This window comes from Equus caballus, chromosome 13 (genome assembly GCF_041296265.1).
Source record: "Equus caballus isolate H_3958 breed thoroughbred chromosome 13, TB-T2T, whole genome shotgun sequence".
Lineage (NCBI taxonomy): Eukaryota > Metazoa > Chordata > Mammalia > Perissodactyla > Equidae > Equus > Equus caballus.
Window position 1 is genome coordinate 41,643,988 of NC_091696.1, and position 18,030 is coordinate 41,662,017.

Consider the following 18,030-nt stretch of genomic DNA (forward strand, 5'->3'; position numbering starts at 1 on the left):
GACCGCTGGGAAGATGCCCTTAGACTACAGGCTGAACTCCCCAAATGCCTGGGCCTGGGACAGGAGCCGTGTCCCTGAGTTCAAGCCGACTATGAGAGGATCAGAAATCGGTATTCTGTAAGCTTTTTTAAAAAAATTCTTTTGACAGCCTCCAAATCTCCGTTTTGTTTTCTACATGTATTACATAAAGTTGTTTTGAAACTCCAATCTATCTCAACTCTGTGAAGGGAAACAAATTATAGGTTTTGCCTTTGCCGGAGTAACCACGGGGCCAAAAGAACACGGCAGGGCAACATCCAACCAAGTTAAAAACACCTTAGGAAACAGGGAAATCTGGGGGAAGCGTGGAGGCCACCTGCTCAGCTCTAAACCCTGGAAGATCTGGAGTGTTTAACCAAGAAGGGCAGCATTTTAAAACAGATCAACATCGCATTGCTTGGCATAAGTACCATTTCTCACACTAAAATACAAAAGCACTCTTGCATAAAAATTAAAAGTGTATTATTTGCCAAAATTCAAAGAATACATGCTATACATTCTCTAAAGTACAGAGTATTAAGTAAAGATTATCAATTTTTTTTATGAATAATAAGTTTTCCCCTTGACAGTATAAACAAGGTCTGTTTTCCCAATTACTTTTATATAGAATGCAAACAGTATTCTTTCATCATAAAAGTAATGTTGAAACTCATCTAAAAGATTGTGAGGTTACTATAGTTTCTCTGGATGGACCTTTTTTCTTTTCTTTTCTTTTCTTTTTGGTGAGGAAGATTGGCCCTGAGCTAACATCTATTGCTAAGCTTCCTCTTTTTGCTTGAGGAAGATTGTCACTGAGCTAACATCTGTGCCCATCTTCCTCTATTTTATGTGGGACACCACCACAGTATGGCTGGATGAGCAGTGCTAGATCCACTCCTGGGATCCGACCCTGTGAACCCCGGGCCGCCAAAGCAGAGCACACAAACTTAACCACTACACCACCAGGCTGGCCCCTGGATAGACTTTTTTGACAAAATTTGTCTTATGTATTGTGAAATAGCTTTTCTGTTGTGTGAACTATTGTTAAAACAATGCAAATAACAAACTATTTTAGAATTAAATTATCTAGAAATTTCCTCACTATTGTCCCAATAACGTAAAATATATTAATACCTAGTAAATTCAAATAAATCACATACTTAGAAGTTATATATTTATTACATGTAAGTTTATATTACAAGTTAAATAAATTATATGCTTAAAATTTTTAGTTATGCATTCTTAAATTAATCTTAAATATAAATTCTCAAGATAAATTTATTAACATTTCAGTGCTTCGCATCTTTAAACACATGAAATCCTCCTTCAGAAGCAACAGATTCGTGGTGCAAATCTTAGGTGAAATTTGCTGAAATTTCTTGAGATATTCACATAATTTTTTTTTTGGAAGATTAGCCCTGAGCTAACTGCTGCCAATCCTCCTCTTTTTGCTGAGGAAGACTGGCCCTCAGCTAACATCCATGCCCATCTTTCTCTACTTTACATGTGGGACGCCTGCCACAGCATGGCTTGACAAGTGGTGCTATGTCTGCACCCAGGATCTGAACCGGCGAACCCTGGGCCATCGAAGCAGAACGTGTGCACTTAACCACCGCGCCACCAGGCCGGCCCTGTCATATAATTTTTAAACCCACTGGTTTTGAAGTTAGACACAAACAAATCCGAAAGACTGGATCTCGTTTCTCACGTCTACTTCAAGATTACCTATAAAGATTTACTTGAAAGCATAGATTTTTAAAAATATAACATCAATGTGAAATTTGGGGTAACTACAGACGTGTCACTTAATGACAGGGAAATATTCTGAGAAACGCATCGTCAGGCAATTTCATCGTTGTGCGAACATCATAGAGTGCACTTACGCACACCTAGATGGTACAGCCCACCATACATCTAGGCTCTATGGTACTGATCTTACGGTCCCACTGTCGTCTGTGCACTCAGTTGTTGACCAAGAAGTCGTTACGTGGCACATAACTGTGTTTTCCCTGGAACCCTATAGAGTAGATTTCTTCCCTCCAGAGGAAGAAAAATTATTAATTTTAGAAATTTCACTCAACATATTTTTTCAAGAAGCCAAATACTTTGTATATTTTGTATGTCTAGGAAATGGGGTGCTTTAGTCAACAGAAATATGCTCAAAACTAAAAACCATTAACTAAAAACAACTTAGTATAAAAGTAGAAGACATCAATAAAATATATTCTATACAGGACGCACTGATCATACACTGTGTTTTTTTGATGATATAAAATATACTTACAGAACTTTAGTATCAGTGTAACAATAAATTATTATACAGTATTTTGGGGGGGAAAGTCTGGCTATTTGTTCTTCTCCTTGACTGAATTCTGTATAAACAGAAATTTACTATAAGCACTATTTTCAGTATAAAAGGTAATCTGACCCAAAAGTATTTAGAAGATAACCTGAGATTTTAGAAGACAGACGTATACAACCCAAACAGGGGGTCCCTAAATCAATAGGCATTAAAATATTAGACTAGAAGTAGTCATAATTATAAAATGCCATTTGGCCACTGTTATTGGTACGAACCAAAGTATTCTAAAGAAGTGAAAATATTAGAGAAGTAATACTTTCAGACTAGAACGAAAAAAAAGGAGGCTTGAATAAGATTTAAAGGACTCCTTGATAATTAAGAAACAACTGGGTCTATGGAATAGTAATTCATCAAAGTGGAGCGCATAACCGGTTAGTAGAGCATTTCATCTGCTGGCAAGCCACTGCACATAAAGATAGAAAATTAGCCACTTTCAGGGGGCCACTGGCTTCTCATTTCTCAGGGGGCCTTTCCGCTGAGTTGGCCTCCTTTACATGAAGGAAGGCGAAGGCGGACTTCAATGTGCCGTCCCCACTCTGTTGTGAAAAGCAGAGGAAGGTGGCCCAGAGGAAACCACAGAGTCCGGTGTACGCTGTTCTCCAGTGCACGGGAACGAGGCTGAAGTTGACCAGCTACAACAGGGAGAGAGTCTGTTAGGGATTGCGTAACCCAAAGCCGTGAGCTAGCATCTGAGTAGTCTGGAACTCACCTGTACAAAGGGCCAGTACATCAGTCCAGTCTGGAAGAAAGAAAAACTTTATTAGGACGCCTTTTAATCACACATAACAATCCCACTGTTCATTCTATAAAAGAGTAAGAAATACCAGGCAGAGAAAGTGTGGAGGTGGTATTACGTTTCAGACTAAGCCGATTAAATTAAACTACTTAAGGTCTCTCGAATAGAAGAGGGTGAGGAGTTGTGGGAAAAGCTGTTAGGTACAAGATTTCTTCTTCTTCTTTTTTTTTGGTGAGGAAGATTTCCCCTGAGCTAACATTTGTGCCAATCTTCCTCTTTTTATGTGGGACGCTCCCACAGCATGGCTTGATGAGCAGTGCTAGGTCCATGCCTGGGATCCGAACCTGCGAACCCTGGGCTGCCAAAGTGGAGCACACAAACTCGACCACAACGCCACTACACCATTCCTTAGGGAATGATTTCCTAATAAAAATTCAAACTATTTCATGCTATAGAATAAGTTTAGCTGACATTTTTGTGTATTACAAAATATTTCAAGATAGATTTATTTTAACAGGATTTAACCTGTACATTCTGACAAAAGGGTCATCATTATGGAAGTTTTTTAAAAGATAAAGGTCTTGGTATGTAAATTATATCTAAAAAAAAAAAAAGCCAAGTTACTGGTTGAAAACTTCAGCCTTTTACGTCCATAATAAGAACTGGTTACAAAATGTATACAGCATAGACTTTTCCCCATGTGTTTACTATTAAATCCTTAAGTCCAAGATTTTTAAGAATTCATTCATAGGCAGCGATCCTAAGAAAATAAGTGGGCAAGTAGCCAAATATAAATATGCAGAGTTATTTAGAATAATGACAATTTTGAAATAAGCATGTGTCCTATAAGCAGAAAAAGTTGTCAAAATTTAGGACATCCATTCAATGGAATACTATGCAGCTGTTAAAAATAGTAATATCCCTTTCTATGTACTGATGTAGAAAATTCATGCTATTTCATAAGTGAGAAAAGCAGCATACAGAATATTATAATATAATATGACTATATTTTACAAATATTTATATTTGTACACACACATCTATGCATATACTTTCTGAAGTGATAAAACAAGCAAAAAAAAAGCTAGAAGTTTTCAAAACAGTCCTTAAAAATGGGATTACACTGGTAATATAAAAGTGGTACTATTTTCCTTTTTTTACTAATTTTTATTTTCTGAAGTTTTGACAATATTTGCAATAAAAGCTATTTGAAGTCTATAGCCATGTAAGAATTTACTGCTTTAGCAAAAACAATGAGAAGACTGAACCCACGGCTCTACTTCATACAGCAATTTTTTCTTCTAGAATGTAGCACCAGCTCTTGCACAGATCTTGGTTTCCCATACCATCCCCCACTAAAAGGAAAAAGGACTCCTCAGAGAAATGGCTGATTCCAGGGGCCGGGGCAGGGCAGGGACAAGGGACAAGGTGAGTCTGGAACATCTTGTTATGACAGAAAGTAAGGAAGTGGTTTAAAAAAAAAAAAAAAAAGATGGAGGATGTCACAAGGACACAGGAACCAGCTTGAAGGGGCTGTCACTGGCCAAATCTGGGACGCCTGAGCACCAAAAATAATGAAACACAGTCACGAATTAAAAACCATTGAAAAAACGGGACTCTCTAAGTCTATACTGATAATAAGCAGAAAAATTAGTAAATCAATAACTGAGAGGGAAGAGCGGGCTCTGGCTTCCAGGAGAATGTGGGTGGGTCATCCCAGATTGTCCTTGCCCATGACCCCTACTTCCAATCAATCATCAAGCTCTACCAACACTTTCTCCGAAATATTTCTCCAGTCATTCCTATTCCCACTGCTTCATTATTCCTCATGTGAACTTGGGTACCATAACCCGCTAACTGCTTTCCCTTGCCCCTATTACTGAACTTCAAGATCCTTGACACGGCGTTCCACACCCTCTGAGATCCAAACTCATTTCCAGTTGCTCCTCAATTCATACTTCATCGTTTATGAATAGCAAACCGCTGTGGTTTCTCCCCTACAGTCATACCACAGTGTTGCATGCTTTCCTGACTCTGCTCATGCTCCCTCTGCCCGGGAACGCCCTACCCCCAAGCATCTACCTAACTCCTCTGAGTTCTTTAAGACTCTGCTCAGGCATCATCACCCCAGGAAACCCTCCTTCACACCCACTCATTTGCTGTAGGACCAGCACATACTCAGAGCATTGCTTATAGCATTAAGGTTAATGCCTGTCTATTTACTTATCTATTACCCCACTATACTGTAAGTCCCTTAAGGACAGTATCTGTGTTTTATATATATATATATATATATTTTTTTTTTTTTTTTTTTGCATCTTCCACTAACACCTAGCACAGTGCTTAGCAGATAGTTTATTATGGGAGATCTTCAGGAAAATTCCCTGATGGCTCTGGGCTTCAGACTGCTGGTACCCTCTTTCTTCTCATGGGCGTAGATGAGACCAACTCATTTGTAAGCACTGTTTTTTAAAAAGGTGTGCAAAGGTCCCCATGTTTCTACCCAAAAAAGGTAGCCTGTGCGTATTTATTAAGGGAGGAAAATCTCAAACATCCGCACGTCTCTGCTTAAAGCCCCTTTTTCTCACAATCCTGCTTGCTCTTTTCATAACTGTTAGACGTACATATGTCCATAAGATCTATGACATAATGGGAAAACTTGTTCCTTTTTCCAAAATGAAGCAGAAGAAAATCACATTCGGATGTCACCATGGGCCCACAATTTCTCCCCCAAGAGAAGTACCAAGCGTTCTGAATACTCTTCCCCCTTGAAGGAAGAAGGAACTGTCCCCAAGGATACCAGCTCAGGAGAAGTGTGTGGCTTCAACTCTCCCTATCATCTGCCTCCAACCATCAAGTGGGTGATGCCAGTTCTGGAGCTTGGTATCTTTCAATAGAAGATGCTAGAAGCATTGTGGGCCTGTGTATATTCTGGAATCCTGAAAATTCACCTCCGTGTGATTTAATAGAATCAAACATGCTCTAGGTCAGAGATGGAAAACATTCTGATTTTGCCAGGCCTTAAAGACACTGCTCAATAATCTACATTGAATAAATGAATGAATGTTTGTTGGGCTGAATTGTATATATTTGTACTGAGCAAAAAGTACAACAGGTTACTTGTTTCAGGCCTGGGAATAACCCTGAGAAACATGATCCTTTGTGATGTTAAGATGGTTCTTTCACAGGGGCTCAGCAGAATGCACACCTGGAAACACTGGCTCGGAATGCGGGAATGGTTCCCAAGCCACTCACATTCTACTATTCCCATTTTGCAATAACCTCTTTGGCCCCAAAATTCACTCAATAAATTGTGATCACTAATAAGAGCAAATATAAGATCAGAAATTATTGTGAACATTGACTAAAATTCAGAAACACTTACGTATAGACACTCTTAAAGCTTCTTCTCATTCATTAATCAAATTGAAGATCTCTCTGTCAAAATATTATATCCTTGTGCCAACCAAGTGGAGCCTTCATTAAGAATACTTTTATTAAAATGTATTTAATGTTAAAAATATACAAAAGAGCTTGGTTGCATTTTCAAAAGTCTGTCTTACCTTATATGTATTCCAGAATTTCTGTTTCAGGTCCAAAAATATGTCATCCTCTCCTTGGAGAATACTCATACCTATTTGCAAAAACACACACCCAAAGAATTTTAGAAGATTGAGTAGGTCTAACAGTTCATGTTCAAGTTTCTGTTCCAATATGCAAAGCACCACTATCACTCACTCAATATGTCCCCTCCCAGCCAACAGCGAAAACAGAACACAATCTCCATTCTAAAACCAAATCAATTTTGAATATACAACTACGTACTGGGGGGCTTTGGGGAGAAGAAGAAGAAAAATAAATAAATACATAAAACTAGATAAATTTTAAAGGAATGATAAATATGAAGTGAGACCAGCAGGGTATAAAAACTATAGCAAAATGATTGAAAAAAGAAAAAAACCTGTAAGAGAATTTACAAAAACAGTAGTGTCCGAATAGTAGTCCTATTGGTAACTTTTCTTCTCTCCCTTCTAAACTTTTTGTGAAATGTTTAAAATTTTAAGAATTTAATTTCCTTCTTTTACAAAAAGGCTGATGGACCCTGGGTATTCTGACAACTATGTATTTCCCATCAGACAAAGAGGTTTTCTCATCAGAATTTGAAAGCAGAATACCAACTCAGCCTTCCTAAAAACATTTTGAAAACTTTTGATGCTCAACGACACTGAAAAGAAATTGAGGGAGCAAGGACAAACAGGAGAACGAAACCCTTCTAGCTTAGGAAGGCTGTAAAAATGAGGGTGCTTTAAAAATTCTCCTCCCACTCCCATTAGGAAGAAGGGGAAATAAGATCTTTTTAGTCAGTTGAAGGGGATTCTCAGAATTCATAAGAAAACCCTGTTGAATATGGGCAATACCGCATTCCACTTACGCAATATTAATTGTTAAGCTTTCATTCGACCTCCCGTAACCATGGGCTGAGGACGGTAGAGTTACAGAGGAGGAAAAACAGCTCAGGGAGGTTAACAGCGGTCCAGATCCAACCCAGGTGTGGAGCCAGACCCTAGCTCCCCAAGGGGGCCCAGCACAAGGAACCATCTGATACAGGCAATTTCCAAGTCGGAAGTGCCTTGAACACACATCCAATCCAACCCTCCCAACTTCCCCCCTTCATTTTAACGTGAAGAAAAGGAAACTGGGCCGGAAATCTAAAAAGCAAAACAGAGAAGCAAGCAGGGCAGGAATCTGCTTCAGGGGCCCGGGGCTCGAACCACAGGCCTTCCTGTGACTGTGGCATCTTTCTGGTTTCTGGCATCCCGACAACACTCCAGATGAAGAACATGGCATGGATCGTACTGTCTTTGGACAAGTCACTTCACTCCTTTGAGCCCCAGTTTCCTCATCTGTAACATGGGCATCATAAGAGGACCTGTCTCGCTGGGCTGTTTGAAGATTAAGTGGGAATCTGGTTCCCAAACGCCCAGCCCCCAGCTCCCAACCCCTTCACCAGGGGACAAGGCCACTGTAGGCACAGGCAGGAGGAAGCTGTTTGCAAATCTGGCCTGGAAGTCACACCCTGGGACCAGGCACACATCTGATAAAGCAGACAGCTCCTCCTCTCAGGTCCTCTATTCCCCTGACCTCACTGACCCCGTCTGCCATGTGGTTGACCTTTAATGCAACAGACAACCAGGTCCTTGACACTCCCTGTGGGGTTTGTGAAGAAAGGAACCGAATCTGGCTCCCCAAAATAAGAGCCATGGGGCCCTGCAGGTTTCTTCAAGGCGGTGACTTGACCACTTCAACCTGGTTTAGAAGCACCAAGGGCTACTGACAAGAAGACCTTCTTGGTGGGGGGGGGGGGGGGGGGGGGAATCTGTGACCCCCAATGCCAAGGCCAGACCCAGAACCCTTGGATTTTCTTAGACAGTCTGTGCCCCTCCCCAGCCCACTCCCTTCCAGACTACAGAAAGTGGCATGTCAGGGAGACCACAGAGCGCCTTCCATTATTTTTGGAATTAAGGCCCTAAGGAAGGTTCCTGAAGTCAGGCCCTCAGGCCCCAGGGCGATTTTCTGAGGCAGGGGCTCCCTGAACCCTCTACGACAAGGGTCAAAGTTCTCATATTTTCTGTGGATTTTGACATAGGAATGGGGCTCCTGCAGGAAAATTTTCTTACCAAAGCAGGACTAGGACCCTGAACGTGAATTTCCTGGGGGAACCTGGCCCAACTTCAGGTTCCACCGGGCTGCCCCCACGGTCCCGAGTCCCCACATTTTGTTGGTGTGTTGGAAAGGAGTATCTGCCAGCAGAAGCGAGTCCCGGAGCTCCAGGTGTGGATTTTCCCAGGAGCAGGGCAGCCCCGCCCTACAACTAGGTCACAGGGGTTGCTCTGCTATGGCAGGAACTGGGGTCTCCTCCACATTCCCGTGACCCTTTTTCAGGGGGCGTTGGCCCGCCAGACCCGCCTCCCCTAAATTCCAGCCTACGCCCCAGGCCCCCTGAAATCTCCAGCCACAGACTACGCGCAACTCCAGCCTCCCACCTCCCATCCTGACCCCTTGAATCCCTGGCCCCCTAATCCCCGGCCTCTCCAGCCCCTCAATCTCTCCCCTTTAATCCCCGGTCCTCAGATTTCTCGGCCCTTGCACCTCGTCCTCCAGCCCCCTCCCCAGCAACTCTCAGCCCCACGGAACTCTTTGGCCACCCCCACCCCATGGCTTCCAGCCCAGGCCCCCAGCGCCCCCGGCCCCTGCCTCCAGTCCCCCAATCCTGGATCCCCGCCCACCCCACCCTCCCAGATCCGGCCCCTGGACCCCTCCGGGGCCCCTCACCTGCGTAGAAGGCAGAGATGGCCACGGGCCCGCCGAGCGCCTGGTCGCACAGCACCTTGGCCAGGACGGTGCGCGGCGCGCGCCCAGGCAGCGCGCGCTCCAGCAGGCGCAGCCACACGTAGTTGAAGTTGCCGTGGAAGGCCACGGCCACCGTGGCCACGCGCCGCGTCTGCCGCCAGTCGGCCGGGCCGCCCCGCAGCCGCTGCTGCACCGCGTCGCCGGCCGAGAAGAGCGCGGAGTAGAGCAGCACGTTCGTGGGCCACGGGTAGCGCGAGGCCGCGCGCGGCAGCGCCCGCCACCAGCCCGCCATCCCCCGCCGCCCCGGCCGGGTCGCCCGGGCCAGCAGCGCGCCTCCTCCCGCCCCCTGCACCTGCCCCCTCCTGATGCTGGAGAGCGATTGGACGCCCCGCGCACCCCCCTGCCCTCGCCGGCCAATCCCGTGGCCTCTAGCCGTTGTGCGGGCTGCGCACTTAAATGTGGCTGGTCCACCTCATGCATGATGATATTTACAGGAAAAGTCCAGAATAGGCAAATCCACAGAGACAGAATGTAGACTAGGGGTTGCCAAGGGCTGAGCGATGGAGGGGTGCGAAGTAGCTGCTAACTGGGTATGGGGTTCTTTCGGGGGGGGGGGGTGATGAAAATGTTCTGTAATTAGTGGTGATGATGGCACGGAAAACCATTGAGTACGCTTTAAAATGGTGAATTTTATGGCATGTGAGTTATACTTCAAAGAAAGGTTAAAAAGTAGGGGAAAATAGAAAAAAAAACTCAGTTACCAAGATGGTGGTGTATTTTAAATGTTTACATGCAAGGAAGTCACATTTTCAACACACACAATACACTGGCGGTTGTGTAACTTTGCTTGGAGACAAATTCGAGAGTTAAAATTTGAGGCCGGCCCTGTGGCCCAGTGGTTAAGTTCACGCACTCTGCTTTGGCGGCTCAGGGTTTCGCTGGCTCGGATCCTGACCTAGGAGGGCTCATCAAGTTATGCTGAGGCGGCGTCCCACACGGCAGAACCAGAAGGACCTACAACTAGAATATACGACCAGGTACTGGGGGGCTTTGGGGAGAAGAATTTTTTAAAAAGATTGGCAACAGATGTTAGCTCAGGGCCAATCTGTAAAAAAAAAAAAAAACGAAGTTAAAATTTGAGGCCTTTCATGAATGTGGGGAGGAATCAGTGGGCTTATTGCCTTCTCCTCTTCAGAGTTTGTGACTCATTGAATATTGCCTGCCCAAACATACGCTGAGCTCCCAGGTATGTCCCGGAAGTGGAAGGGTGGGGGGTGGTCGGGTGTCATTGGTAACCCAAACAGCAGATATAATCCCTGACCTCAGTTCTTCCTTGCTTCTTTTCCTCCCTTTTTTTCCTTCCTTCACTGTCACATATACAACCCCATTCTCATTCTCTCTCTCACTTCTATTTCTTTCTTTTTTTTTTTTGTTTTGAGGAAGATTAGCCCTGAGCTAACTGCTGCCAATCCTCCTCTTTTTGCTGAGGAAGACTGGCCCTGAGCTAACATCCATGCCCATCTTCCTCTACTTTACATGTGGGGCGCCTACCACAGCATGGCTTTTGCCAAGGGGTGCCGTGTCCCACCCGGGATCCCAACCGGCAAACCCCAGGCCACGGAGAAGTGGAACGTGCGAACTTAACCGCTTTGCCACCAGGCCGGCCCCTCACTTCTATTTCTTTATCCTACTTTATTTCATTTTTAAATTTTAAATTTTTAACTTTTCATTTATAAATAATTCCAGACTTAGAAAAAAGTTGGAAAAGTAGTACAGAGTTCCCATCTACCCTTCACCCGAACTTCCGCAAATATTGACCTCTTACGTAATCATAGTACAATCACCAGAACAAGGAAATCATCGCTGGTGTAATACTATTACCTAATCTACAAACCTTATTCAAATTACTGCCAATTGTCCCACTAAAGTCGCCTTTCCGGTCTGACATCCAATCCTGGATCATGTTGCGTGGCATCGAATTGGCATATGTCACTTTAGTCTCCAGTCTGAGGCACTAACTGGTTATTTTACATTGTCTCAATTTGTCAACCTCGTTGTGATGGGCTGAATTGTGTCCCCTCAATATTAATGTCTTGAAGCCCTAACCCCCAGCACTTCAGAATGTGACTGTATTTGGAGATAGGGCCTTAAAAGAGGTGAAAATGAGGCCCGTTAGGGTGGCTGCTACTCCAATCGGACTGGTGTCCTTGTAAGAAGAAGAAATCTGGACACACAAAATGACAGCAGGCAGTGCATGCAGAGAGGAGAGACCATGCGAGGACACAACAAGAAGATGGCCATCTGCAGGCTGAGAGGAGAAGCCTCCGAAGAAATCAACCCAGCTGACACCTTGACCTTGGACTTCTAGCCTCCAGAACTGTGAGAAAATAAATTTGTTTTTTAACCTCCCTGGTCTGTGGTATTTTGTTCCCACAACGCTGGTAGACCAATACACCGTTCTCTTCAATTCTGGGGAATCTGCCAATTTCTGTGTTCTCTGACCCTTTCTATCTGCTCATATGCTGATTTCTATCCCGCCCCTCCCCTTGTTCTTGTTACTGGTCCCAGGCAGATCTTTCTGTCAGGTTTCTCCCAGCTAGGCAGTCTCCTAGCTCACCGAAACATCTTTCTTGATTTATTACTTATATCCCCCTTGTATTATTTTTCTACTGCTGCTGTCACAAGTTACCGCAAATTTAGTGGCTTAAAACAACACAGATTTGTTGTCCTTGAGTTTGGGAGGTCAGAAATCTACAATGGATCTGCAAGACTGCATTCCCTCTGGAGGCCGTGGAGGGAGATCCATTTCCTTGCCTTTTCTGGCTTCTAAGTCCCCTTGCATTCCTTGATGGCCCCACAGTCAGCAGTGTAGCATTTTGCAATCTCTCTCTCTGTCATTCCATTGTCACATCATCTTTTCTGACTCTGACCTGCCCGCCTCCCTCTTAGAAGGACCCTTGTGATTATATCCAGGCCACCTGGATAATCCAGAATCGTCTTCCCATCTCAAGATCCTTAACTTGGGGGTCATCTACAAAGTCCCTTTTGCCGTGTAAAATAACATATCCACAGGTTCTGGGCATTAAGACGTGGACATCTTCGGAGCGCCATTATTCAGCCTACGATACCCCTCTTTATCCCATCTTCCTTCTCTGTAGTCCTTTTGGTCTGGTCCAAGAGCAATGGATCATGTTAACTGAAATCTAAATATCTGTTTCTCAACACCTGCAGATCAGGACTCTGTTTGCCCGGGCACTCATGCATTCATTCATTCATTCAATTGATCAATATTCAGTGAGCACTATTACGTGCCAGGCACTAAACCGCTGTGGAAAGGATTTGCGTTTGCAATGCTTTAAAAAAAAAAAAAAAAGTGATTTCCACCTAAATTAGAAAAACTCGTGGTCTTTATTACACAAAAAAAGAAAGTTTCCCTAATGATTCCTACCCAATTCCCTTAAGCAAATTTTTTCGAGAGAAATGTAGAGCAAAACTGGAGAGTTGGGGCGAGAGGGTGGGGTAGGGGAGGGATCAGGGTTGCCAGGTCCAGTACAGGTCGCCCAGGTAACTGGGAATTTCAGATGGACAATGAATGATGTCCCAAATATAGCATGGGGATACTTACACCAAAATGATGAGTTCTCCACTAGGTGCCTAATCTGTTGACTCGTTTACTCCTGTCAATGCAAAATGACCAGTGACCATTCTACAGATGAGAGAAATAAGGTAAGTTTGACTTGAGCCAGAGTGAGGATTGTAACCCAGGAAGGCCTTTTCCAGAAAGGAAGAAAGTATTGTTCTGGAGAAGCATGGTTTTCAGTACAGTCATATCTTTTTAGAACGAGGAACATTCATTAAACACACCAGGGTGCTGGCCTCATGGCCGAGTGGTTGGGTTCGCATGCTCCACTTCAGCGGCCCAGGGTTCACCAGTTTGGATCTCGGACACGGACCTAGCACCGCTCATCAGGCCGTGCTGAGGCGGCGTCCCACATAGCACAACAAGAAGGACCTACAGCTAGACTATACAACTATGTACTGGGGGGCTTTTGGGAGAAAAAGCAAAAAGAGGAAGATTGGCAATGAATGTTAGCTCAGGGACAATGTTCAAAAAAAACGAAAGATGAGGGGCTGGCCCGGTGGCCGAGTGGTTAAGTTCGCGTGTTCTGCTGCAGGCGGCCCAGTGTTTCGTTGGTTCAAATCCTGGGCACGGACACGGCACTGCTCATCAAACCACGCTGAGGCAGCGTCCCACATGCCACAACTAGAAGGACCCACAACTAAGAATGTACAACTATGTACCGGGGGCTTTGGGGAGAAAAAGGAAAAAATAAAATCTTAAAAAAAAAAAAGAAAAGAAAGATGCTTAGAAAAATAAATAAAATGACAAAAAAATTAAAATAATAAAAACATTTAAAAAGTAAATAAACACACCTAGGATACAGTTTCAAAGTTTCAAAGAGGTATTTGGTTGCAAATTAACGGGTCAACATGACCCTGATGTCAGGAAAGAGACTAACACCAATAGGGTGTTACCAATAGGGTGGAGGAGGGGTCGTATGCGTTATCCTAAGAGAGTGCATTCTTTAATGGTTAAAGTGGATGTACAATGCATGTTTGATAGGCCATAGTCAGGATTTTTTAGTTCAAGATGAATCAGTTTTGGGTTTTTATTGTTGGGTTTTTTCTTGTTTTTTTTGCTGAGGAAGATTCACCCTGAGCTAATATCTGTTGCCAATCTTCCTCTTTTTGCTTGAGGAAGATTCACCCTGAGCCAACATCAGTGCCAGTCTTCCTCTTTTTTGTATGTGGGTCACTGCCACAGCACGGCCACTGATGAGTGGTGCACATTTGCACCCGGGAACCAAACCCAGGCCACTGAAGTGGAGGGTGCCAAAGTTAACAACTAGGCCATGGAGCAGCCTCCCTGAATCAGTTTTGAACTCAAATAATTACCTCATCGACCTTAATATGTGAAAATCTCTTGAGACTCCTCACAGAACCCCAATGAGGCGAGGGGTTGGTAACCATCCATAGGGGCATATATCCCCCGAAATCTATGGTGATCTTTATCAAGCAGCTCAATGTATAGACTTCACAGGAGTTGCAAGAGAAATGAATACTTGGAAGGCTTAGATGGTTTCACGTGTATTGCTGGATACTTGTCTCTTCTTGAGAGCAATAAAAAATTCAGTGAAGACAATCCATTACTCAAGCAAACGCTAAAGAATCCGCTTGGTCTTCAAACGAGAGATGCTCTGAGAGAAATTAATGCCTTACATTGACGCTTCATCAGCCACGCAAGCGGTGATTCGGGGGCCCTCCAGTAACAACGAGGCAACGCATTCATGCGACATTCGCATCCCTGAACAGCGGGAGACAACTGGAGGGCCTGGGGCTGCCTTCAAATGCGTCAGAGAAGCTCTGTTAGGAACTCTTTCAGCAGGGAATAAAGTACCGATGTGGGAACAGAGCTTCGATTTACAACTAAGGATCACGTTAAAACCCCATTAAGATGATTCCACTGAAGCCTCTTCTAACTGTTCTTATTTCATTTTGTTTAAAGGAATCGGGGCTTAATGAGAACCACCAAGTGGGCCTCAGTGTCTAAAATATTCTAATTTCTCTTGCAAATCCTGAAATGTTCCATTGACAAAACGAAAGCCTACTCGGCTTAAAAGGCTCTGAGACCCACAGGTCTGTTTTCCAACGAGCAGAGGAAGCAATCCTCAGAAAAGATTATTCAAGTTCCTCAAACCCCTTCGATGTCGGCTCTGAGGCATCGGTTGTCTCCGTGGGTGGGGGCACAGAGCAGGAGACTGAAGCCACTGTCTTTCTCCTCAGCATCTGAAATGGGGCTTGAGGGTTCTGGCAAGGGAATGTTATCGAATTGTGCTTCTCTCATGATCTTCTCACCACCGCCGCCTTGTTCCGGAGCCCCTTCATTCTCGATGGGATTTCTCCATCAGTGATCTGAATGGAAGGGGGAGCTTTGATTTGAAGCCAAGTGGGCCCAGGAAGCACAAGGTCTTTGCTTAGTGTGGCTGCAGATGAGTAAAAAGAGCTGTGCTTTATGCAAATTTGAATGTGATGTTCTTTTGGAAAAGTTATTTTTGTTTGGGTGGGTTTGGGTGGGTGGGATTGAAATGAGGAGGTCGGGGTAGGGGGTGCCCCCACTGCTTATGTCCTGAGTGCTCACAGAAAGAACGGGCGCTCTAGCTGGAAAAGGTCAGAAGCGGAGGTTAAAAGAGGATGTAAGCCTGCGTCCCACCAGAGCCTTAATTTCTTATGTTAGCAGAAACGATCCTAAGCAATTCTGTCATGAAATCATCGCGTTTCAGCTCTGCTGTGGAAAAACCATGCCTAAGAATTCTGTCTCTATGACCTAGGCAACTTTTACGCTCTTGACATTGACACAAATTATGTGACAGGTGCTTGGGTCAATAGGAGCGTTTCCAGACCATTTTAACGTTGGCGGGAGCTGAAACAAAGTACTGAGGCTAAGTTGTATGCAACGTTTACTCCTGTTGAGAAGTTTGGAACTAACAAATAAATGGCGGGCCATAGGATCTACTGGAGTATATGCGGAAGCCATTCGGTGTAAAACTAATTCGGCCCAACCTTGTTTTTGCAAAATGGCCTGACATGGCCTATTGAGCACACATTGTACATCTGCTTTAAATATTTACTACATGCCAAAGACAAGAATGATGCCATTAAAGACACAGATGTAACTTCCCCCTATGTTACATTTCTTTAAGGATAAGCATCTCTTCCTGGAAACTAAGGATTAATTACCTACCTGCTGTGATCACTTTGTGGCCACTGACCTGCTGACCACCAACCTGCTGTACCAGCTAAGCATCTCACGGCAATTATAAAAGAGATACTCCTGTCATATGTGATGTATACTCTTTGTTCCAAGATGGTGTATAACCGCTCTGTACGCCCCACTTCTTTGGTGCCCTTCCTTCCTGGGGGACGGAAGGCCCTGGGCTATAGTTCTCAAACTTGGCTCATAATAAACTCACCCTAAATTTGATTTATAGATTGCCTATGAATTATTTGCATCGACTGAAGACTTCCCCATCCTTCTATCGTGCCCTCAACAGAACACTAAAGTGTGGTCACAGATTTCTGACAGGGATGGTGGACCTTACAGATTCCACCTGCAACTTGGTATTTTGAAATTGTGCCATTTGGGAGAAATATTTGAAGTAGAGTGTTTCTCTGGCTCAGAAACTCTGTTTTCACCAGCTTTATTTTTAGTAACTATTCTGCCCACAATTGGCGAGGGATAATAGAACAGCCAATTACATTTATTTCATTAACTTTTCATTGTTAAGCTTTGGGAAGAGAAAAACCTTCGTAAATGCTCCTGAAATACATAGAGATAAAATGAAAAATCTGAAATTATGAAAAACCCAACATTGGAGGTAGCTTTAAAGATAGTGCATATTGGGGCAGGCCCAGTGGCACAGCGGTTAAGTTCACACATCCCACTTCAGCGGCCCAGGGTTCGCCGGTTCAAATCCTGAGTGTGGACGCATGCACCACCTGGCACACCATGCTGTGGTAGGCATCCCACATATAAAGTAGAGGAAGATGGACACAGATGTGAGCTCGGGGCCAGTCTTCCTCAGCAAAAAGAAGAGGATTGCCAGCAGATGTTATCAGAGCTAATCTTCCTCAAAAAAAATTTTTTTTTAAAGATAGTGCATATTCAAATATGCAAATGGTTAGGAATTTCCACATAAAAGGTGAATTAATTACAAAGAGTTTTCTTCTCCAATGATGCTCTTTTGAATCTCTGAAACTTCAATTACTATAGAAAATGTATGACCCTACTAGTATGTGGAAGAAATAACTGGTGGAATAACATTTTAGAGATGATTTTAGTACTCTGTCTGATCCAATCAGGAGAGAGAAATCACATTGTAATTAGCACAGGGAAAGCTTCACACAGTCGATTCTTATTATTTGAGGTAGTTACATTCCATAAAGTTGCTATGAATGCTGAATTAGCAGATACCGAACCATTACTCTTAAGGCAAATACAGGGTTCATTTCCTTTGAGCCCCTGATCACATTTTCATCAGCTGATCAATACATAACCTTGCCTTGTGTTTCTGTTGAATGACACCATATTTAATATATATCCGTGGCTCATTAACATTGAACTCTCCGCCAACGATGAAGGCCTTCCTGAGTTGTAACCCTCACTCTGGCTCAAGTAAAACTCACCTTATCTCTCTTAACTATAGAAGGGTTATTGGTTGTTTTGTGTCGATGTAAGAAAACTGTTTTCCTGAGTTCTGTGAGCCCCTCTAGCAAATTAATCGAACTCAAGGAGGGGGTCTTGGAAATTCCGATTTATGGCCGGTGGGCTAGAAGCATAGGTGACAACCTGGACTTGTGATTGGCGTCTGAAGTGGAGGAGGACAGTCCTGTGGGCTGAGTCCTTAACCTGTGGGATTTGACACTATCCTCAGGTGGATAGTGTCAGAATTGAATTAAATTGTAGGACACCCAGCTGGGGTCACAGAATTGCTTGATGGGTGTA

At 43.9% G+C, this 18,030-nt stretch overlaps 1 protein-coding gene and 1 long non-coding RNA gene across 3 annotated transcripts; one reads left to right on the forward strand and one right to left on the reverse strand.

Moving 5' to 3' along the window:
* Window positions 1–484: 484 nt before the first annotated feature.
* Window positions 485–9,802, reverse strand: MPV17L (MPV17 mitochondrial inner membrane protein like). Of its 2 annotated transcripts, XM_023616280.2 has the most exons (4): window positions 9,450–9,802; window positions 6,680–6,750; window positions 3,090–3,119; window positions 485–3,012 (listed from the first exon to the last, which is right to left on the reverse strand). In XM_023616280.2, the coding sequence occupies exons 1-4, from the start codon at window positions 9,757–9,759 to the stop codon at window positions 2,833–2,835; spliced, it is 591 nt and encodes a 196-aa protein (XP_023472048.1). In that variant the 5' UTR covers window positions 9,760–9,802; the 3' UTR covers window positions 485–2,832. The 2 variants fall into 2 exon arrangements, with proteins under 2 accessions (XP_023472048.1, XP_023472050.1); XM_023616282.2 differs by lacking the exon at window positions 6,680–6,750 and having other exon boundaries at window positions 9,450–9,798.
* A 151-nt stretch (window positions 9,803–9,953) lies between these two features.
* On the forward strand, window positions 9,954–10,769 carry LOC138917209 (uncharacterized). The gene is made up of 3 exons (XR_011424911.1): window positions 9,954–10,057; window positions 10,399–10,504; window positions 10,663–10,769. It is a non-coding gene; the product is annotated as an uncharacterized lncRNA (long non-coding RNA).
* Window positions 10,770–18,030: the final 7,261 nt, after the last annotated feature.